General features: G+C 37.8%; 2 protein-coding genes across 13 annotated transcripts; one reads left to right on the top strand and one right to left on the bottom strand.

The window, feature by feature from the left end:
- Positions 1-3,285: 3,285 nt before the first annotated feature.
- LOC113696246 (pentatricopeptide repeat-containing protein At1g79540) lies at positions 3,286-9,017 on the top strand. 12 transcript variants are annotated; one of them, XM_027215668.2, is made up of 4 exons: positions 3,286-6,487; positions 7,402-7,914; positions 8,049-8,099; positions 8,602-9,017. In XM_027215668.2, exon 1 carries the CDS (start codon positions 3,383-3,385, stop codon positions 5,807-5,809), a length of 2,427 nt encoding a protein of 808 aa, XP_027071469.1. In that variant the 5' UTR covers positions 3,286-3,382; the 3' UTR covers positions 5,810-6,487; positions 7,402-7,914; positions 8,049-8,099; positions 8,602-9,017. The 12 variants fall into 12 exon arrangements, with proteins under 12 accessions (XP_027071469.1, XP_027071465.1, XP_027071467.1 ...); XM_027215664.2 differs by having other exon boundaries at positions 8,291-9,017; XM_027215666.2 differs by lacking the exon at positions 8,049-8,099.
- Positions 9,018-9,440: 423 nt separating this feature from the next.
- Positions 9,441-16,104, bottom strand: LOC113696245 (pentatricopeptide repeat-containing protein At2g41720). The gene is made up of 10 exons (XM_027215659.2): positions 15,656-16,104; positions 15,011-15,183; positions 14,810-14,915; positions 13,198-14,307; positions 13,011-13,116; positions 12,466-12,670; positions 11,636-11,768; positions 11,385-11,489; positions 10,770-10,890; positions 9,441-9,960 (listed from the first exon to the last, which is right to left on the bottom strand). The coding sequence occupies exons 1-10, from the start codon at positions 16,055-16,057 to the stop codon at positions 9,860-9,862; spliced, it is 2,562 nt and encodes an 853-aa protein (XP_027071460.1). The 5' UTR covers positions 16,058-16,104; the 3' UTR covers positions 9,441-9,859.
- Positions 16,105-22,566: the final 6,462 nt, after the last annotated feature.

The raw sequence follows: 22,566 nt of genomic DNA, 5'->3' as shown, positions 1-22,566 counted from the left end.
TAAACTTCATAATCAAAATATTATTTTTAAAAAAGTTAGATTCCCGAAATATAACAAACAGATTGGACGGAGGGAGCATTACTACTTATTTCATATTTTTTTGATAATTCATTTCTACCCTCCGGTAATAGTTTCCTTAGTTTTTCGTATTAATAAACACATGTCAAAAACACATTCACCATTTAAGGATTTGTTGTATTTTTCATTATACTAACCAATAATAGAAGTAGAGATCAAGGCTGATATTTTCCTTAAGCACAGTCCAACATCAAAGAGTACCGTTCGATCTGTTATCACCAACTTGATGTCGAGGCGCCACGGTGCGGCGGCTGAGCTTGTCTCCATCTCATTATTGCCCACGCAGCCGACCCCTGGCCCTTATCCCTTCGCTTTTAAGCCTGAAAAATAATTTAAAAATAAGACTATTCTAAACCACTTGTGGAACTCGTGGCAGCCACCATAACTTTACATGCATATCCTCCGCTCCTGGCAGCCACCATAGTTTGGAAAACTGTTTTCGTCCCCCCCTCCCCCCGGCCCCCCAAAAAAAAAAATTGTGTTACATTTTGCAATGAAATTGGATTTCTCAACTGTAAAAATTTAAGTTCAATTTTTAGATAGTAATGATCATACAAATCATGAGAGATACATCACTTGTTTCTGAATTATATTTGTTGCAATGATATATTTGTTATGTATGACAAAAAAAAAAAAATCTGTTTCTAAAGCTTCCACCCTTGGTTTGGTAGATGATTTTGACAATTGATAGTCTCTAGATTTGATTGCAAAAAAATTGCATGTGCATTTCATTAAGGTGATTTGGGTTCTTTTCGGTAGATTCGCTCTTCATTTCTCGCATTGTACATCTAAATATATGACATGTGTATTCATTTACTAGAAAGAGACATAATCGTTTTAAATTTGATTAATCCTAATTTTTGTTAATAAATAAAGACACGTGTCGTGTATCTAAACATGTACTGCGAGAAATAAATAGAGAATCTACTGAAGAAAAGTCAAGTCCTTCATCAAGGAAATGGTTGGTTGCAAATAAAAATAAAGTGAAGAAAGATCCTTTTTTTCTTTTTTTCTTTTTTTGTAACCCTTCCGTTCTTTCCTGCACGATTTTCACTTCCGATAATACTAGATATTGGATTCGAATCATGAACTCAATAGCAGGAAGAACAATAAAAAACATCTCCTTACCATTGGACCAACCTTGTGCGATTGATGCGCATAACTTCAGCCCACCGCCGCTGAATTGCAAATTTATATAGTAGTTCATACAATTGACTAATTGCTAGTTGATTTTTGACTCTTCTAACAAATTGGAATGATGTGGCAAGAGGACAAGTGAATTTAGGATAAATTATCTTTGTGTATGGATAGCATAAAATACACCTTTCCCTTTCCTTTTTTTAGGTTAAAAAAAGGAACAGTTCTTTGCATTTTGTTTTTACAAAAAAAAGGGGGAAAAATGCTCCATCATTTCTATAATTTTTATTCTCTATCCATCCTTGAGGACGGCGAAAATGAACAAAGATGAGGATTTCGTGGTTATTCGTTATTGGTGCTGTTTATTTGTTTATATAGATCATCAAAACTCAAAAGATCTGCCTCCAAGTCGTCCTCTGACAAAAGTGATCTTGGAAAACAAAGAAAAAAGAGGTGCAACGAACTTTTCTAGCTTGGATTTGACGACTTATTCAAATTGAACATTTTAACCAATTAATTATTCAGTTTCCCCCGTCACCATTAAAATTATGTTACTGCTTTAGTCACAAAAAAAAAAATTGCACAACGTTAAGTTGTAGTGGCATACAAACTTTGACATTTAACTCCATTTTTTTAATCTTCTATCTTTGAGCGATATTTCTTAATTAAAGAATTATTCAAACCTCTGATTTATGCACATTCTAGTGCACGGTAATTACAAAAAAAATTTTATTTGTCAATAAGTTACAATTTAGTATCACGAAATAAGAATTATAAAAAGAAATAAAACACAAGTAATTAATAGTTTTATAAATTAATTATAACTAACTAATATAACAAAATTCTTATTTTACCGCCAAAATTTAAAAATAATAAACATTGAATATGGATATTTTTTTCATATTAATAACAAGATTAGTAGTAAGATAGTATCTTACTTTCTTTTATTTATCGTGTTATCCTTTGTTCACTCTTTAACGAATTCGCCAGTATAGTGCTATCAAGTCGAGTCGAACATGAGTAGCACGATGTTTGATTTCGAACTCAATCAATACCAATGTAAGCTACTTGTGCTCGAGTTTGAGTTCGATTTTTGATAAGACATGAACCCATAATAGCTATTTTATAATTATATATATTATATAAATAATACAACTATCCGATTAGACTCGTTGAATACTCGAGTACTAAATACTAATGCCTGAACTTGACACACTATATACATTGAGTAGCTTGAATTCAAGTTTGAACTTAATCAACTAAGTGTTTGATCAAGCTGCTCGCAAGTTATTCAGAAGTAACTTGACCCGCCTACACCCCTCATTCGCCGATAGGATTAGGGATGACAACGGGGGCGGTTGCCCGAGGGGAGTCATTGGGGCGGGGGCGGAGGGGAATTTCTCCCCCCGTTTAGAAAGGGGGCGGGTATACTCCCCTACCCCGCCACCCGTTTGAAAATATATATATGTACATAATTATATATATAATGATATTATCAATTATACTACTAATTATACATGTTTGTTAATAAGAATTATTAATTATTTATACTAAATTTATTAATACATTTATGTTAAATTCCTAACTATACTTAATACAATAACACTTTTTTCTAAAAAAAAATACAATAATAATTTAGTGATTGTATTTGTATCAAAAGTGAAAATTTGATTATTTTAGTTATATTTGTTTTATCATATTAGATTGTATTCAAATAACCTTTGTTTAATTATTTTTATGAGTTTTAATTGTGAAATTACAATGAATAATAATTTGGTGATGTGTTGATATTTTAGTACTTGATTATTTACTCAAATTTAATTATAATAAAATTATATAATAAATTTTTTTAACCCTACGGATGCCCCCTCGGGGGAAGCGGGGCCGGGGTGGATCAGGGAAAACCGGGGGCGGGGGGAATTAAAATGCAACGGGGCGGGGATTGGGGGAGGTGTCCCCCGCCCCATTGCCACCCCTAGATAGGAACTCCATTTCGGACTTTAGGCTGAACTGCAAAACAAATTTAACTTGGCTGTTCTTATGCGTCCAAGTACTTAAGGCCAAAGCCCATTCCTCCGAATAGGCCGCAACAGACAACAGGCCCATTACTGCTCGCCACAATGCTCCGATTTCACGCAGACGAACTTCTCAGCGCCACCAATTGAAAATGTTAAGAAAGACGACTTCCGATGTGATTTCCCGTTCTTATTCGTATAACCTTCACCGTCGCCGGGCATCATTTTCTTCATCTTCTTGCAAATTGGCGGTCACCAATGAGGTTCTCAATATCATTGAGCAAATTAGCCCAATGGAGCCAGCTCTTGAGAAGGTAGTCCCTTTTCTAACTCGTGAAGTGGTAGCTTCTGTTATTGAAGAAAAAAAGAAAAACCTTGAATTGGGATTTAGATTTTTTATCTGGGCTATGAAGAACAAGCGTCTTCGCAGCCGGGCTTCACATAGTTTAATAGTTGACATGCTTGTTGGGGATAATTGTAGTGGTAAAAGTGGTCATCTTGATGGGTTTGAGTTATATTGGAGGATTTTTGACGAGGTTAGGAAACGGGTGGGTCCTATGGATTCAGCTGCATTGGCCGTATTGATTTCGGCGTATTGGAAGATTAAAAATGCTGAAAAGGCCGTGGAAACATTCGGGAAAATGAGAGAGTTCGATTGTACACCGGATTTATATGTTTATAACATAATATTGCATGTTGTAGTTAAGAAAGATGTCATTTTGTTAGCGTTGGCACTGTATAATATGATGTTGAAATCAAATTGTAGGCCTAATTGCTCGACTTTTAACATTTTGATCCATGGGTTGTGCAAGAGTGGGAAGACTCAGGATGCGTTACATCTGTTTGATGAAATGCGTGATCTAGGATTGTTGCCTAATAAGACTACCTACACTATGATTCTCTTGGGTTTGTGTCAGGCGAAGAGGACTGATGATGCACATAGGCTGTTTAATTTGATGAAGACTAGTGGTTGTTTGCCGGATAATGTCACTTATAATGCTTTGCTTAATGGGTTTTGTAAGTTGGGCAGGGTTGATGAGGCATTTGCCCTGTTGAAGTCTTTTACAAAAGATGGCTATGCCGTTAAACTACCAGGCTACAGTTGTTTGGTTGATGGCTTGATTAGAGCCCGTAGGATTGATGAAGCACACGAACTCTTTCAGAAACTTTTTGAGATTCCTGTGATACCTGATCGAGTATTATATACGACTATGATGCGTGGGCTATCGCAAGCTGGAAGGTTAAAGGATGCTTTGAATCTGTTGAAGGACATGACACAAAGGGGTGTTGTACCAGATACTCAATGTTACAATACTTTAATTAAGGGGTTCTGTGACATAGGTCTGTTAGATCAAGCGCGGTCTCTTCAGCTAGAAATTTCAAGGAATGATCTCTTCCCTGATACATGCACTTATACTGTTTTAATTTGTGCTTTGTGTGAGAATGGCATGGTTCGAGAGGCGCAGAATATTTTTGATGAGATGGAGAAGATTGGCTGCTTTCCCTCTGTTGTAACCTTTAATTCTCTTATTCATGGTTTATGTATGTCTGGTCTGCTTGAGAAAGCTCACCTTATGTTCTACAGGATGGAGATAGGAAAAAACCCTTCATTATTTCTAAGGCTTTCTCAGGGTGCAGATAGAGTTCTTGATAGTGCAAGCCTCCAAACAATGGTGGAGAAATTGTGCGACTCTGGGTCGATATTAAAAGCTTACAAGCTTCTCATGCAGCTGGCTGATAGTGGGGTTGTACCAAATGTCATAACATACAACATTTTGATAAATGGCTTATGCAAAGGTGGCAATTTGAATGGTGCTTTCAAACTTTTTGAGGAGCTCCAACTCATGGGGCATTCTCCCGATAAAATCACATATGGAACTCTAATAGATGGGCTTCAGATGGCTGGTCGTGAAGAGGATGCATTTAAGCTCTTTGAACAGATGAGTAATAATGGATGCACGCCTGGCCCAGAGGTTTACAAGTCACTTATGACTTGGGCTTGCAGAAAGATGAAGACATCTCTGGCTTCTAGCATTTGGTTGAAATATATGAAGGCTGTTGGTGGTGAGGCAAATGAAAAAATTGGGTCCATTGAAAAACATTTTGAGGAGGGAAACTTGGAAATGGCTGTTAAAGGGATACTTGAAATTGATTTTCAGTCAGTAACTTTTGATTCTGCACCTTATAATATTTGGCTCATTGGTCTGTGTCAGGCACAAAGGACAGAGGAGGCTTTAAAGGTTTTCTCCATCCTTGAGGAGCTTTCTATAAATATATCTGCTCCTGGTTGTGTGATGTTAATCCAGAGTCTTTGCAATGATGGAAAGCTGGATCAGGCAATTAGCATTTTCCTGTACACTCTGGAGAAAGGCATCCGATTGATGCCACGAATCTGCAACAATCTACTAACTATGTTACTTCATTCTCAAGAGAAGGCGGAGGATGCATTTTATCTCTTAAAAGAAATGAAGTCCATGGGATACAATTTTGATTCCTATCTTTACAAAAATACTAAATCCCTTTTAATTCATCATAGATATAGAAAAGTAAGAAAACTGGAAAGTGTGTCACATGGGTAAGTTTCTAGCGATTGGTTTTCATTCAACGTTGCAGATTTTTGGCTTCTCTGCCCCATCTGGAGAGTACTAGGAGGTTATTTTTGAAGTAGTGTTTATCTGGCAGATTAAATCCACAAACCCACTTCTGTTGGTCTAAAATTGGGTAATTTGGGTTCCTACATGAGTTATGGCTTGGTTTTCAGTTTCAGATTCTGGGTTTCCATTTCTCCAAATGTTTTGCTTGAAACTAGACCTGTATGCTTAAGACAGAAATCATTGGTACCTGGTCTGTTTTGGGTTCATGAAGGTGGTCTATACTGCACTAGTTGACTTCTATTTCCACCCTTCACATTCCACTTCAGCAGCCGCTCATATGCTTTTCTGGGTAAAGGTCTCACTTCTGAATTCTGAGTCCCTTGAAGAATGAGTTTGGTCTTTTCTGCATGTTGGCACCATGATGATACATGGATCCTATTTAAAGGACAGATGCTGCTTCTTCTTCTTTAAAAACTGAAGCAGTAAGCATAAGCCATCATAAACATGACAAGATGATTCTCAGCAGTTTTGCTTAAAGGTTAAGAGTGCCATCCAAGGCAACCATGGAAGAGAGCAGTTTCTACTAGAATTGACAAGGGCCATAAGCTGCAGTTCAATGTGCCATGAACGTGTTGGATCTTCATTCTTCACCGCTGTCAGTGGGTAATCACTTTTTCTCCCCACAATGTTTCAAGAATTATCAACCTACCTAGGGTTATTTCCTTTTGTTGTTCCTTATTTTTCAATGTATGTATTCCAGCCTTCTGCTTATATTGGATTTATTCTGAAAAACTAACTGCAAATGACGAAAGGTATATGGATTGGCCTTTTGCGAGAATTTAGCAATCCAGATTGACTCTGAACTCCAATAAGCAATAGCTGATGGTGCGGTTTTCCTCAAATTATTTGATATTTTATATAATTTTATTTCTTTTTCTATATCTGGTTCTCTGCTGCCATTTTAATGTCTTTTTTGGTGTTTTTGGGAAATTAATCTGGTTGGTTGTTGCTGTACTTTCTTCTTTTAGTCTGAATGGTTTTCTGGAGTTCATTATATTAGACCGGAAACCCTGTCAATCGCATCAACGGTTATGGTTTTTTAAGGGATATACTCTGAAGCATGAATGGTGGTAGCTGCCACCCTGCTGGTTGTCGAATTCTATGGATTGGAATTTGCAAGCTAGGATGGATTATAGCTATCATGGGTGTAGCATAGTTGTTTTGGCAGTTCAGTTGCTTTTGAGTATCTAACTTTGCACTTGGCAGTTACTACTTTTTGGGGTTCATAGGTACAACTTCCATGGCCCTAAAAATGTAGTGGCGTTTTGTTTTGAAATGCTTGGACCTATACAATGAGAACACATAAATGGCATTTGGAGCCTAAAGATTTCATGACTTGTTAATACATGTACCTTAAGCCTGCTTGAATTCACGAGTGGGAATATATTACATGTTCTTTTTAAATTATGTTTTTAATTTTTTCCATTTATAGATGTGATTTTGTTTTAACAGATTCCTGTCATGGTTCATTTTGGTCTGACATACTGCTAAGAACTTGGACATTGTATTCTAAACAGGTTACTGCCTACCTATTAATCGCCCAAGTCTGTGTTCTGTTCCCAAAATATTTTACTTGAAGGCCGACCTGTATCTTAAGATACAAGTTAGTATGTGGTCTGTTCTGGGTTCATGAAGGCGGTCTATGCTTCAAAAGTTCACTTTTATTTCCGCCCTTTGCATTCTACTCCAGCGGTCGGTCTTATGCTCTTCTCGACCGAAGTCTCACTTCTGAATCTTAACCCCCTCGAGGATGAGTTTTGAGTTTTTTGTGCATGTTGGTACTGTGATGATTTATGGATCTTATTGAAAGGACAAAGGTTGCTTCTGTTTCTTTCAAACCTGAAGCAGTAAGCGTCTCATTCATAAACATAATAAGATGATGCTCAGCAGTTTTGGTCAAAGTTAAAGACAACCGTCCGAGCAACTCTGGATGACTGCCAACTTCTTCAAGAAATGACAAGGGCTATAATCTGCTGTTCAGTGTACCAAAATTGCATTGGAAATTCATTCCTCACTGCTGGTGTTAGTAGGTAATTACTTTTTCTTCCCATATGATATCAAGAATTTTCAAAGTAGCTAGGATTATTTCATATTGTTGTTCCATATCTTTTAATGTACTTGTCATCCTTCTGCTTAATTTGGATTTCTTTTGGAAACCTAACAGCAAACGACAAGAAGTATACACCTCCCAACTCCAAAAAAGCAATAGCCGATGGTACTGTTTTTCGCAAATTATTTGATTTTTTAATATGACTTCATTGATTTTGGACAATCTGGTTCTTTGTTGCCATGTTGATGTCTTTTTGGGTGTTTTGTGCGCTTTTGACCTTTTGTTTTTGCTATTTGGGAAATCAATCACTGGTTGGTTGTTGCTGCACTTTGTTCTTCTAATAAAATTGCTTTTAGGGAGTTCATTATGATCAACAAGTATGATGTTTCAAGGAATGTCGAATTGTGCTGACTGGACTTCGCAAGCTAGGCATGGATTATAGCTATTCTTGGTGTTGCACATTGTTTCAGCAGTTCATTTGCTTTTGCATAGTTGATTTTGCACTTGGCAGTCACAACTTTGTGGGGGTTTTTGGTACAACTTCAATGGCCCTTAAAACCTTTTGCTGTTTGGGAAATTAATCACTGATTGTTTGTCATTGCACTTTGTTCTTTCAGTTTGAATGCTCTTCTGGAGTTCATTACCATCAATAATTATGATTTTTTAGGGGGATACTACGAAGCATGAAGAGTAGTGGCTTCCACCCTGCTGGTTTTTGAATTGTGCAGACTGGACTTTTCAGGCTAAACATGGATTATCGCTATTCTGGGTATTGCACAGTTGTTTCGGATAGATCAATTGCTCTTTTCCATAATTGAGCTTGAACTTGGTAGTCACTACTCTTGTGGGGTTCAAAGTACAATCTCGATGGCCCTAAAAATTTTGTCCTGTTCTGCTTTGTAATGCTTGGACCTATACAGGGTGAATGTATGAATAGAATCTGAGGCCTGAGCATTTCTTGATTTGTTAATACATGTACACTTAACTAAGGCTGCTTGCATTTACAACGGGGGAATGTATACACATGATAAAATACAAGATGTATCTTCTGTTATTTCATGTATAGATGTGATGTTTTGTCAACTCATCAGTTTTGTTTTGACATACTGCTAAGAGCTTGGACAATTGTACCTTCTAAACAGGTTGCTGGTTACCTATTGGTCGCGCAACTCTTGACTCCTGTTGCTCTTTCTCTCTCTCTCTCTCTCTCTCTCTCTCTCTCTCTTTAATGTTTCTTTTGTGAAAAACTCTTTCCAATTGCATTATGAATGAAATTTCTCCACAGGTTGTTAATTAACACACCACTGAATGGTCTATTGGCATAATATCCCTTTTCAGTCAGCCCCAGGAGGCCTGGTTGAATTGTTGAACAAACAACCATATACAGGTTCAGCGTTACAGTATTCGATTTAAACCAAATAATTTTGTTCCCTTTCCAAAAACTGTACAATAGGGAGAAAAAAAAATTTAAAATGAAGCCGGTGAAACTTTACAGCGCAAAACCGATTAAAAATCAAGCTAACTTTCCATTTTCACTGACTTGACATTATTATGGCCCTTCACTTAAGCCAAAAGTAAACTCGCTATCGTTTTCTCTGGCTTTGAATTACATAATCTTTTGGACTACACAGTTATAAATCCTGCATATAGGCGTTAATGGGAGAAATCACTAACTGATGACAGTTGTTTCGTGAAACAGAGCATCTATTATAGCGAGACATTTACATGTTATGGCTTTTTCCCCCACCCCTGATGCAGACTCGGTGATTTGAGAGATAAGCTGCTATAATCCTTTCTGTTATTTATCACATTGAGCAGACGAATGAAACTAGATTCCTGAAACCAAGCCATGGAAGTTTATCCAAGCTATGTAAGAACATCAAGATTATGCACTCCCTGTTTCTGCTGCAACTGCCAGATCATTCCTATAAAATTTTTACTCCACCTATCAATGCTTGGGCTTGCGAGGAGGATTCTCTTGGCTTTTCCAGCGATGCTTCAACCTTACTTCTCCTCTTCATGGATTCTGTCAAGCATTCAAAATTGTAATCAAATGAAATGAGCAAGAGAAAAAGTTTCTTCCTGCGTATGGAAGACATGGAAGGATCAAGATAGAAGATCCTCAATTTCATCCTTGTTACTTGGGCATGATGTGCAAGGTAACTCTGGTCCTAGACTTAAGTGGAACATTTTCAGTCAAAAAATAAAGCATAAGCAATTCCAAGCTATTCACATTCGAAGAAGAAGTAATTATAGAACTCAAAGATTTACATGATTAAATGCCTTTGAGAAGGTTTCCTGAGGAAACCAATACAAAGCCAAACTAGTTGTAGCTTGACTGAAGTTGATTAGTCAACAAATTCCAGGCTTGGTCAAGTCAATCAACTCAGTGATATATTATCTGCAATTCAGTCTAAAAAGTAGCAATTTGAGTCAAAAGCTTTTTGCAGTCAGACTCAAGGATTATATGAAGATAAATCGAATTATCAAAGCCAAGCGATTGTTCAGATGCGCCACTACTTAGAGCTACACACACATTGTGACAAAATTGAAAGCTTAAGCATGGAATGGAATTCAGGTTCTAATGTAAAATCACTTTTAAAGTTAAAAACTCAATTTCAGGAACCTCTGATTGCCTTCTACTATCTTATTTACATGCATAAAAATAGGTCAAAAGCAATTTTCCAGAAAGATTCCTCAAGATAAAAGCATGCAACAAATCAAATCTTTCAGTTTTTTGAGGCTTCTTCAGTTTCTTAGTAAGAATAGGGAGTGGTATTCTGCATAAATAGTATGCAACAGAGATGCTAATTGCCCCTTTGAGTGCTAACTTACCAACACACTCTTGTATGGTAGCTCCATACTGAATTCCAGCGCTTTTTTGAGCAAAGGATAGTATGTCATGGTACATTTTCATTGAAGGCTGAATTCCTCCATCCTCCATCCATTGCAGAACCTGCATCAGAATTTAGCTGAATATAGCTCAAGGAGAGACTGAATGAATGAGTAAGATTCAGTATATTCCATTTCCAACTACAAATGGGAACAGCTATCTCATATAATCCCAACTCAAAAAACATGACATGTCAAGTGCTTCCAGCCAGAAGCAGGATGTAGTGACTTTTAACTCCAAGATTCCTAGATTTCATGCCAATTGAGCAGTCTTCTCAAACAGGCAGAGTAAATATAATACCAGATTCATAATCTTGTAACTGGAACTTCTCCATCTATAGCTTTTCCCCTATATAATATTTAAGGACAAGTTTACCTGCATAATCCAGAAGGGTCATCACCTAATTCTTACATGAGCATTTTGGTGAAGGCACATATTTTAGTTTAGTAGTCCAATGATCATGACAATATGTCCAGATACACAGGCACATGCACATTGATGCATGTCTATATCAATGTATAAACAGGGAAAATAACAGAGGCATTTTATGAGCTTACCTCCACATATTTCCTCCAATTTCCAGAAGCCAAAAGATTCTTTAAGAGAATTGAATACGTTGAGAAGTTGACTTCACTACCTAATGCCACCATCTTGTAGAATAACTGTATTTGATACGAAAAGGATAATAAAGGCATCATGACTCAGACTTCAAATTAGGAAAGAGAAAATAGATCCTACTTTGCGTCAGGAAATGCTGTTGCATTTATTCTAGGTATAAGAGAAGAATAAATGAGAAGCTTCCAATTACCTTCATCATGGTTTCAATCTTCCCAGATTTCCCGATAGAATGCAAAAGTTGATTAAGAGTTCCAACAGAGACAATAGCTAATGAAGTCTCCATCATTTTTATAATTTCAGTAGTTCTTCTCCAATCTCGCAAGCTTCATTCACAAACAAATGATTTAAAGACCAGGAATAGAAAACACAGTGGAATTTCTGAAGCAAGTTCACAAGTTGCTATCCAGTACCAATCACAGAAGTTTTATAATAGGGAAAACTCCGCTATAATTCTACTAATCCAATAACATGAGCATAAAGGAAAACCATCACATTTGAGATAATTCCAGATACCCCTAAACTTTGCCAGTCAGTGATCAGTTGCATTCCTAGTTTAGCTCTTGTATTTTTGGTTTGACAACAATAAGACATGCCTTTGAATGATTAATCAATTTGCACTAGCATGTTAATCAGAGATGACCAAGTATTTCACCATGTTCCAGAAACCTATTAAGTTACATGAGGAACACTAGAAACCACTCAACATCGTTCCCACTTTCTTATGCTAAGCTGATTTAGCATGTTTTCTTTTTCTGTAACTTAAAGCAAAAAGCTGTTACATGGTGCAGTAAATTTCACAAGTGCCACTGATCCAACCAGCTAGCCACATCCATAAGTGCATTGTAAATATGTAAAAAAGAACACTTCAAATCATGCTTATAACCAGGCCACAAAAATCAAACTTATACCCACACAAAATAACAGAATCCAATCATATCCGTTAAAAACTGCAGAAGGATTCTACAATAGAGAAATTAGCATTGTAACGTGAAAAACATGCTTAAAAAGTGAAAAACTAACATGGTACATGCTGAGATAATTTCGGAGAAAATAGCATCTGACAAGGGGATCTTCTTTTCTTTCATAAAATCTGCAGCAAGCAGAACTTTTCCTGGTTGGCATCCTCTATTAAAAGCTCTCATAAGAGTTGAACAAGCTATAGAATCTGGCTGGACACCATGCAATTCCATTTCTTGAAATATTGCAAAAGCTTTCTCCCAATCATCTGCATACGGAATTTCCACAAGACATTCAGTTTGAGCTTCTTAATATCAGTAAAGGATCCCCTGTTTTTGGGGTGTTTTTCAAAAACTAGTTTTTCAAATACAATAAAAATTTTTAAAAAGTACTCTAAAAGGTAATCTAAAAATTAGTTTAAATTTTTTTTAAATTTTAAGAAATATCTCAAAATATATTCTAAAAACTCTTCTACTCTTAAATATCCTAAAATATTTTTTAAAGATATTTCAAAATATACTCTAAAAACTCTGCTACAGTAAAGTTTTTCAAAAACATCCCCAAAAACAACTAATCCAAACGGAGCATAGTCCAACATAGGATCTTACCACCAACACTATATGCATGTAGCATAGCAGTATATGTGACAACATCGGGATGAAAACCAGCCATCTTCATCATGGAAAACATTGATTCTGCTCCAGCAAGTTGACCCTGAGAGACAGAGAGAGAGAGAGAGATAAGTATGGGAGAATCTAATTACAGGGACAGTAGTCACAAATCGATAGTCCTTGCCTGTTTACTATAGGCACATATAGCAGATGAATACACCTCTTGGGATAATGGAACTTTGAGGTCCAACATTTCATTGAGAAATTCAAGTGCATTAGAGAACTTTGACATCTTACAGCAACCACTTATCAACACATTGTAAGTGACAGAATCGGGTTTAACATTATGTTTCCTCATCGACCCATATAAAATTATTGCTTTATCAAAGTCCCCAAAATTCATGTAACTTCCAATCGCAGAATTATATGCAACTGTGTTCAATTTAATGTGCCGCAACTCAGCAGCTCGCAATATGGATTCAATCTTCACTTTTTGACAACACCTGCCACAGGCCGCCAACAAGGTACTAATTGTAACAACGTTAGGTTGGACGCCATTCTGCTCCATTTCATGCAACACTTCAACAGCTTCAGATAAAAGCCCATTATAACCAAAGGCATCAATGAGAGCATTATAGCTCACTAGATTTGGTTTGCAATGGTTCTGTTTCATCATCTCAAATATTTCCCTGGCCTTCTGTGGTTGCTGTGACCTTCCATAAGCATTGAGCAAAGATGTAAAAGAGACAACATCTGGCCTGAGTCCCTTCTGTTTCATCTCATGAAAAATTGATAAGGCCTCTGTACTCATCCCAGATGAAGCATGTGCACCAAGTAATGCATTATATGAAACAACATTAGGCTTCAAACCTTCTGCTAGCAGTGAGTTAAAAACAGCTTTGCAGTTTTCAACCTGGCCCAAAACCGAATACATATGCATGATACTAGTAAATGTTACAACATCAGGGTGACATTCTGCTCTTTTCTCTCTCATTGAATTAAAAAGTTGAACAGCTTTCTCATATTGACCAAGCTTTATCTGGCAATGTATAATAATATTAAGGGTAGTAGTGTCAGGACGAATATTTGTTCCTTTCATCAGTTCAAAGTAGGATAATGCTCTAGAATATTCAGCCCCACTTTTATATGCAGATAGCATTATATTGTGGGTCACCAGATCAGGCCCCACTCCATTTTCGGTCATTTGCTTGCAAACTCTAAGAGCTTCTTTCCAATTACCAGTAGATCCACATGCATTGATCAAGTTGTTGTAAGTTGACCTACTTGGTGGAATCTGCATGAATCAATCAAGGTCACAAAGATGTCTATACAATGACAAATCTTCAAAACAGATGAAGAGAAACTTCCAACTTTAATGTAACAAGAACAGTTGACATGGGTGACCATGATTAGAACTGTTGAAGAAGTGCATCTAGCCTAATGAATTTTATTCTTTGTCAATTGTTTGATTCTAATGGAGTTTGATGGAGTAAGTTTTCAGCATCTTCATGTCTTTTCAACCCATTGATGGAGTGAAAACTTGATGTTTGTTAAAATATTTCACCTCCAACATGTTAATGTCACTAAAGCTTTCACGCTATATCATTCACACAGTCATGAATAAGGGAACGAAAGCAATTGTGGTAAAATAACTACAATGTTTGCTTGCAGGCATGTTGAAGTGGATTACTTTTAGCATACACTAATTGAAAGCTAGAAAAGGAATCAAAATCAAGAAGAAAGCTCAGATTAAACTACAAAAAGATTGATCAGGAAAGAAAAATACAATTACACACAGCTGCACGAAGCATGTCTTCCATGATATTCATTGCCCAGCGCCACTGACCAATTCGACCATGCACATTAATGAGTGCATTATAGGTTTCAACATCCGGCTTGCATCTATAAGGAAAAAGATAAGCAACAAGGGCAGGAATTAATAGAAGCTAGATGGTGGATGTTTTTACAGAAAAAATAAAGTTAATGAAAAAGAATACCTCCACTGTTGCATCTCGAAGAACAAGCCACGTGCTTGATCCACTTGATTATGCCTAGCATGTAATCTTATCATCATATTATAGATATCATTTCTTGCACAATATATCTTCTTATTCTTCATCCAAGAAAACACTTGAATGCTATGTTCAATTGAACCTGTTTGAGTTATTTCCTATACCACATAAACACAAGAAACTCAACGGTCTATATAAAAAATATTCAGATGATCAAACAACAAACCAAAACAAGAAGTCAAAAGGCTAATAAGCAAAACAAGTCATACGCTATCAACAGGATTTCGAGTCGCAAGCATTTCTTCGTTTAAATGCAAATGATGGAAAAGAAACGCCGTAACAAAAAGAACTCCTTAAACCACAAATTCAAAGTTCAGCACAAAATTAAAGTCTTAATTGTTTAAAATTTTCTTTTCGCGCCACAAAAAGTTAAACTAAAAGGTTAATATTTCAAAAGCCAAATTTAATTTGTAAACGAGTCCAATCAAATCGAACACAAACATATTAAGCTCAATGTTAGAATTTAGAGCCAAGCTGAAACAAGCAAATCCAGCTTGAGTAGCTTGAATACTAAATGATTAAATACAAATTAAGTCCCAAAAGATTCACTAAACATCAAAGTTTACTTACCCTGATAAGAACCGGGAAATTCTTGCGGGCAAACCGGCCAGCCCAGCGGTTCAAGACGCCTTCAATATCCTCAAACCGGTTGAGCGCCATTATCTTCTCCACAACCTCTGAGATGGACCAGTCCTTCTGGAACCGGTCGGTTGCGACCCGTAAACGGTGCCGCTTCGGCAAGTCGGATGCCCGGAGCCCGCTGACTTGTACAGAGACACGATGGGTCCCATTGTCGTAGTCCACGTGGGCTTTCTTCTTCTCCTTGAATGCTTCCTCGTTCTTGGGTTTTTTGCAATGAATTGTTAACCGGGTTGTTCTTGGACGGGTTGCATTTGCGGGTTTGGAGATGGAGTTTGGTTCGGGTGGGTTGGAGAGCCTCAGGAAGGGGGAGTGATGGGGTAAAGTTGCCATGAGAGGGAGAAACGGAAGGTTTATCTGTTTCGGGGGGCTCTAAGGTTTGTAACAGATTGTTATGGTGGGAAACGCCTCCGAAACGACGACGTTAAGTATTCAAATGGTCGAATTTTAACGGGTTAATACCACTTTGTCCCCCAAACTTTGGACGATTACCCACTTCAGTTCCTAAACTTCAAAATGGGACACTTAAGTCCCTAAACTTATAAATACTTCCCACTTAAAAAAAATTGTTAACAATCCTCAATACCGTTGGTGGTCGAAGTGTCCCATTTTATAAGGGTTTAGGGATTTAAATGTCCCATTTTATAAGTTTAGGGACTTAAGTGTCCCATTTTGAAGTTTAAGGATTGAAGTGGGTAATCGTCCAAAGTTTGGGGGGACAAAGTGGAATTAACCCAATTTTAACAAAGGGGAAAGAAGATTTTAATCTGTACTATAACTCATATATACAGTTTGAATTTAGAATGAAAATGACTTGGATGATTAGTATTAAAACTTGCATAAAGTGTATGATTAATGTTTAAACTTGTACTGGATGTAGATTTAAAATAAAGGCGTATGGATTTAATCCTTCTTTCAAAGTTAGTTTATTAGTATCTGTATTACTTATTGATTTAATCCTTCTTTCAAAGCTAGTTTATTACTCCCTTCATCCCATTTTGATAGTCCTATTTTTCTTTTTCATCTGTTCCAAATTATAGTCCGCTTTCCAATTGAAAAATATAATTATCTTTTAATTTCTCTAAAATACCCATATTCAATGTAGGTTGTTATTAGTATAAACAACTTTATTTAATATAGATTGTTAACCTACCCTATATAATACATTTAGATTTAATGTGAAATAATGTAAAATGAGGATTGATTCTTTTTTGACCATCAATTCAGGTTCTCATAAACCATCAATTCAAGTTTCCATGAATAATTAATATAAAGTTGTTCTCTATTTAACGTAAGGGTATTTTAGAAAAATAGCAACTTAAATTTGTTTTTCCAACAAAGTTAACTACTTTTTCTTAAACTGTGTAAAAGAAAAACTAGAACTATCAAAATGAGATGGAGGGAATAATCTGTATTACTTATTTTTCCTATCCCAACTGAGTTGGGACTGTTTTATGCAAGTAGATTTGGTTGCATCTTATTTGCTAAGCCGAAGAAAATTTATCCTATTTTTTAACTGCATTAACATGTATAAGGTACAAGTGAAATGTTTACAGAAATCTTCAAAATTAAGAAAGAACACACTTTTTCAACTAAAGAAAATTGCTCCCCTGACTTGGAAGGCTAGAGGGGTTCAAGACAATCATTTACGATCCAGGGGCTGGAAAAAACACAGTTAACATTCATTTTAACTTAAGAAAGAAGAAAATTGCTCCCCTGATATATCTCGCTGTAATTAATCATATACAGAGTATACATTCATTTATATTACCACATAGCCATTAGGACACTACAAATATGGTCTCGGGGTTGAAAAAAAAACAATACATGTGAATGTTGCTCGAGGATGGGAATAAACAAATAAAACTGGTACAATCACACATTCGCTGGTAATCAGACAATATACATCTTTGGGTCCTTCAACGCCCTTTTGCGGTTAACACTCGGCCCAGCATCCAAAGTATAACTGAAACTGAAGTCCATTGTTCGTCGAGAGCAGAGTGGTTGCAGACTGCAGCCTCTGCGTATATATTTCAACTTCTCCAGTTAACCAGCCAATGTGGCTGAAACTTCACACTTCATTCTGTATATTGTCTCCTCCAAGCTCTGAAAGTGCTTGACCTTCATCCTCCGGTTGTATCACCGACATTTTGAAAATTCAGGGCACACAGAGAAGTCATTCTGAGTGCAGCTTCAATTTAAATTTACCCACTTAATCACACGTCTATCTCATTTATTAATTTTCGACTGCTTCTTCCCTACCCTTTTACGATTGGTTAGCTTGGCAGCAGGTTTATGAGTTTCCCCATTCCTCAGCTTAGTTTCTACAAAATCCCTCTTCCTCTTCCCCCTTGACTGACCCTTCATAAAACTACCCTTTCTATCTCTTCTTTGCCACTGTGACTGCTTTGCATTTTGTCTATCATGATTGGCATCACCCTCTCTGTCCACTGACTCTTGTGATTTGATGCTACTAGCAGGCTTAAAAGGCTTTTTGGCACTAGGAAGATTGCCTTTCTGTCTCTGGTGCCTTGCTCTTTTCCTAGATCCAGTCAAACCTCCTCCTTTTGTTAAACTTGTAGATTCCTCGTACTTTCTCTTTTGCCACCTGTGCTTGCTTGAGGGTTCATACAAATTTCAATTTCAGAAATAAATGTAAAAGTCACATAAACCATCAAATGAGGAGAAAAGGTTTTCACAAGTATCAGACCTCCCTTGGGATATATCTGAAGGATTTGATTCAGTCTCAGTGATGCCAGCATCCTTAGAACTTGTCTTGCCATGACGATTCTGCAAATTGAACAAAAAATAAACGAGAAAGGAAGGTGCAAACTATGTGACAAGCACATGGGGGAACAAGAGGAAGCATGATGCAAGCAAGCATAAATCACAGAATAAAGTACCCAACAACCTATTAGATGAGTGGAATCTTGACATTGTGATGTATGACTTGCAACTATAGTGCAATTATTTGGAGACCTCATAGTTGAACAACTATGCTGAATAGGCCTAGTGCTTCCATAGCTTTAAGCATTAAATAAAAGTCCACAATAAGAAAATATCGTGTATTAGCACTTTTAAAATGTCTCTAGAACTTAATTTAAAGGATAATGCAATGCATGAATTTAAACATTTACATTGTTCAACATCGACTTGGTTTCTTAACTAACTTGACAGTTAAATTTGGTTCTAGATGCCTGTCAGGAATTCAAGTAGAATTCCTGAGACTGAGATGTCGTAGGCGCAGGGAAGAGAGGAAGGAATTTAGGAAGAATAAGAAATGAGGAAGAAGAGTAAAGTGAGAAGAAATTGGGGGAGAAATAAGAATCAATTTGTTATTCTGCTAATCATGCTCATCTCGTGTACTGAGCTCCTTATAAGGAGATTAGCTAGCTAACCGTCTACTAACTAACTGAGCTGCTGACATCATTAGTTCTAACCACCTGAGTAACCAACCTAACAGAAACAGATATAGGTATTTAATTTTCACTAATTACACTTAAGTCCTTCCATTCCTGACAATTCCCTCTCCTTATGATCAGCCTTGTCCTCAAGGCTGGAAAAGTGGAAACTGATGGCTAATGACAGAGGCATCCTCCCACGAAGCTTCATCACTATCCATATTAGTCCATTTGATCAGATATTGTATCACAGGTTGATCATTTCTGAGAATAACCCTTCTTTTAAGGATTGCTTCAGGTTCCAATATGCACTGATCTTGCATGTCAAACTCTGGCATGGTGGGAGTGGTATGCTGATCTGGCCCAATCTTTTTCTTAAGTAGGGACACATGAAATATTGGATGTATCCTGGCTCCTTCCGGTAACTTGAGTCTGTAGGAAACCTGCCCCACCTTTTCCAGAATTTCAAAGGGGCCATAATACTTGGCTGCTAGTTTGAGACTTTTCCTGATAGCTAAGGACTGTTGTCTGTAGGGTTGCAGCTTAAGGAACACATAGTCTCCAACTGCTAAAGTCCTTTCAGTTCTGTGCTGGTTGGCAAAATAAGTCATCCTTTGCTGTGCCTTGTCCAGTTGTTCCCGGATAGACTGAGAGATTCTAATTCTTTCCTGTACCAAATCCTTTGCTCCTGGTATGATAGTGTCCTGGTAAGGCCCCAGTGGTACGTGTGTTGGCTTGTAACCATAGAGGGCTTCAAAAGGTGTGGCTTGTAACCCTGAATGGAACGTAGTGTTGTACCATAGCTCTGCCAATGACAACCATTTATGCCAGTGAGTGGGATGTTCACTAGTCATACACCTCAAAAAATTCTCCAGGCATTGATTAAGCCTCTCAGATTGCCCGTCTGTCTGGGGGTGGTAGGAAGAGCTCAGATGTAATTCCACCCCCATTAGCCTAAAGAGTTCTTGCCAAAACTTGCTAGTGAAGACTTTATCTCTATCACTTACAATGGACACTGGTAATCCATGCAACTTGTATATATTGTCTAGAAAAAGCTGTGCAACCTGTGTGGCTGAGAAAGGATGCCTGAGTGCCAAGAAATGAGCATATTTAGTGAACCGGTCGATAACCACAAGGACAGTGTCAAACCCCTGAGAAATAGGCAACTTCTCGATGAAGTCTATAGTAAGATGAGACCATGCTTTATCAGGAATAGACAAGGCCTGCAACAGGCCTGGATACGGCACATTCTCATGTTTGCATCTCTGGCATACCTCACAAGAGCTGACAAACTTGGCCACATCTTGCTTCATCCCTTCCCAATAAAATGAGCTCTTTAGCTTCTGATAAGTCCCTCTCTGACCAGAGTGCCCTCCCAAAGCAGTGTCATGTACTGCCTTGAGCAAGGAGTTCCTGATATGGTTGGCTGATCCCACAACCAGCTTCCCTTTATACTTAATTATCCCATCTATAACCTGATAGTCACTCTCAGCTTGTGAGTCCAGCAAGCACTGAGCTATAACAGATTGCCATTTGTCATCCCCTGCATAGCTACTACATAGATCCTTCATCCACTTGGGTCTAACTGCAGAGAGTGCCAGTATAGAGTGTTCCTGTTGATTTTCCTGGGCATAGCAGACCTTCCTGGATAGAGCATCTGCAGCATTGTTATCACTTCCTTTCTTGTATTGTATCTCATAGTCCATACCCAGCAATTTAGTCAACCACTTGTGTTGCAAGGGAGTGGTCAGTCGTTGTTCCAATAAGTACTTCAGTGACTGGTGATCAGTCTTAACAATGAAGTGATGTCCAACCAAATAGTGTCGCCACTTGGTCACAGCTAACACTAGAGCCATTAATTCTTTCTCATAGACGGATAAACCCAAATTTCTAGGTGAGAGTGCTCTACTGAGATAAGCTATTGGGTGAGAATCCTGCTGTAGAACTGCCCCGATACCTCCATTGCTAGCATCTGTTTCGATTACAAATGGTTTCTCAAAGTCTGGTAGCCTTAGGACTGGGGAAGAGCACATGATTTGCTTCAGTTCTCGAAAGGCAGCGTCTGCTTGCTCATTCCAGCAGAAGCTATCTTTCTTGAGTAAGTTTGTCAACGGTCTGCATATGATGCCATACTGCTTGATGAATCGCCTGTAGTAACCAGTAAGGCCTAGAAATCCTCTCAAGGCCTTAACTGAGTTGGGTGTAGGCCAATTTAGTACATCCTTTATCTTCTCATCTTCCATACTCACTCCTTCTGATGAGATTATGTGCCCCAAGTATTCAATCCTTTGCTGGGCAAAAGAACATTTAGATAGCTTCGCATAGAGCTGGTTTGCCTTCAGTACTTTTAACACCACCTCCAAATGCTGTACATGCTGGTCCCAGTCCTTGCTATAAACCAATATGTCGTCAAAAAATATTAATACAAACTTGCGTAGGTAAGGCTGAAAAACCTGATTCATCAAAGCCTGAAAGGTGGCTGGTGCGTTGGTTAACCCGAAGGGCATCACCAGAAATTCATAATGTCCTTCATGGGTCTGAAAGGCAGTCTTGTGCACGTCCTGGACTTTGACTCGCACCTGATGATAACCAGCTCGCAGGTCTATCTTGGAGTGGTACTTAGATCCTCCCAACTCAGCTATCAGCTCCTCAATGTTAGGGATAGGGTATTTGTCCTTAATAGTTAGTTTGTTCAGGTGCCTGTAATCAACACAAAAACGCCAGGTTCCATCCTTTTTTTTAACAAGCAGCACAGGTGAGGCATAGGGACTATTGCTGTGTTTAATGATCCCACTGTCTAGCATTTCCATGACTTGTCTCTCTATCTCAGCCTTTTGTGAGTGTGGATACCTATAGGGCTTGATTTTGAAGGCATGAGCATCAGCCTTAAGAGGTATGGAATGATCCAGATTCCTCTCAGGTGGTAACCCTGTAGGAGCAGCAAAGACCTCTCTGTACTTATCCAATAGTTCCTTTACCTCTGCTGGTGTGTCGGTATCTGGGCTCCCTTGCTGGAGCTCAGATGTTAGGTTGTAACAACTGTGCTTGTAGTTGATGTAGTCTCGTAGGTCCTTATTCCTCAATAGATTAAGTTCAGCCTCCACTACACATCCCTGCAGGATCACTTCTTCTGCTTCACTGTGAATAGCTATATGTAGTTTGTGGAAATCAAAGGTGATGGGGCTATAATGGGTCATCCAATCCACTCCTAAGATCATGTCCCACCCTCCTAGCTCCATAATCCTCATGTCAAAACAGAATTTGTGACTGTTGGTGGACCATAGCACTTTTGGACACTTGGTGCACCCTGTCACACTCGAACCATCTCCAATGACCACCGTGAAAGGATTAGTGACTTCATATGGTAATTCTAGAGTTCTGACCAGATGTTGGCTAATATAGGTTTCTGAACTACCTGTGTCTACTAAAATGTACACAGGA

Source organism: Coffea arabica, chromosome 6e (assembly GCF_036785885.1).
Source record: "Coffea arabica cultivar ET-39 chromosome 6e, Coffea Arabica ET-39 HiFi, whole genome shotgun sequence".
In the NCBI taxonomy this organism is placed as follows: Eukaryota; Viridiplantae; Streptophyta; class Magnoliopsida; order Gentianales; family Rubiaceae; genus Coffea; species Coffea arabica.
The sequence above is the reverse complement of the archived record's forward strand: the minus strand, read 5'-3'. Positions and strand labels throughout refer to the sequence as shown.

Coding starts and splice junctions, on each gene's coding strand:
- LOC113696246 (XM_027215666.2), top strand. CDS start 3,383: ATGTTAAGAAAGACGACTTCCGATGTGATTTCCCGTTCTTATTCGTAT.
- LOC113696245 (XM_027215659.2), bottom strand. CDS start 16,057: ATGGCAACTTTACCCCATCACTCCCCCTTCCTGAGGCTCTCCAACCCA. Junction 15,184..15,655: donor ATTTCCCGGTTCTTATCAGG/GTAAGTAAACTT, acceptor TATGTGGTATAG/GAAATAACTCAAACAGGTTC. Junction 14,916..15,010: donor TTCGAGATGCAACAGTGGAG/GTATTCTTTTTC, acceptor TTTTCCTTATAG/ATGCAAGCCGGATGTTGAAA.